The 530-nt window shown below is 61.7% G+C and overlaps 1 protein-coding gene across 1 annotated transcript in view; it reads left to right on the top strand.

Moving 5' to 3' along the window:
• Positions 1 to 28: 28 nt before the first annotated feature.
• The window catches only part of TRMT44 (tRNA methyltransferase 44 homolog (S. cerevisiae)), a gene marked incomplete at its 5' end in the record, with an annotated part of 49,808 nt that continues 49,306 nt past the window's right edge, over positions 29 to 530 (top strand). The window contains one exon of the mRNA XM_019525811.1: positions 29 to 92. Within this exon, the coding sequence (XP_019381356.1) occupies positions 29 to 92 (64 nt within the window). The remainder of the gene's footprint in view (positions 93 to 530) is intronic.

Here is a 530-nt window from a genome sequence, read left to right as displayed (position 1 = left end):
CTGGCCCGGCCTACCCCGGCCCGCCGCTCTCCGCACCCTGCTGCCCAAGGCCCGCGCCGGCGCCGCGCCCCGCACCGAGCTCGTGCTCAAAGGTGAGCGGGGCCGTTGGTTGCTTGGCGCTCCCCGCTGCATCTCTGCCTCCCTTCCCTCCAGCCGCCCTTTTTTATTTATTTTGTTTTAATAAGGGAAGTTTTCTTTGTCAACAGTCACATCGATCCCAAACCTGCGAGTCATTCAGGATCTGCTACCGCCTGGCAAGCATCCTCCCTGGCTTCCAGATCCTTTGGCGGGCAGCCTATGTGTGGGCCCAAGCTTGGAGACTTGGGGTTCGATGCCCCCGAGTTTCACTGTATGGCTGCAGGCATAGGCAACACGTGGGGGATGCGGCACAGGGAGGCATGTGCCCTTCCCCCCATGAGATTGGTGGCCACTGCCAGCTTCTGCAGGCGGTTGCCGCTTGCCCTTTGCTCACGACGCATTTGCACATGGTCCCTGCTCGCTTCCACCAACAGAGTGGACAGCAGCTGCAG

This window comes from Gavialis gangeticus, unplaced genomic scaffold, assembly GCF_001723915.1.
Source record: "Gavialis gangeticus isolate Ggan-Ray unplaced genomic scaffold, GavGan_comp1, whole genome shotgun sequence".
In the NCBI taxonomy this organism is placed as follows: domain Eukaryota; kingdom Metazoa; phylum Chordata; order Crocodylia; family Gavialidae; genus Gavialis; species Gavialis gangeticus.
This window is presented reverse-complemented; position numbering and strand designations above follow the sequence as displayed.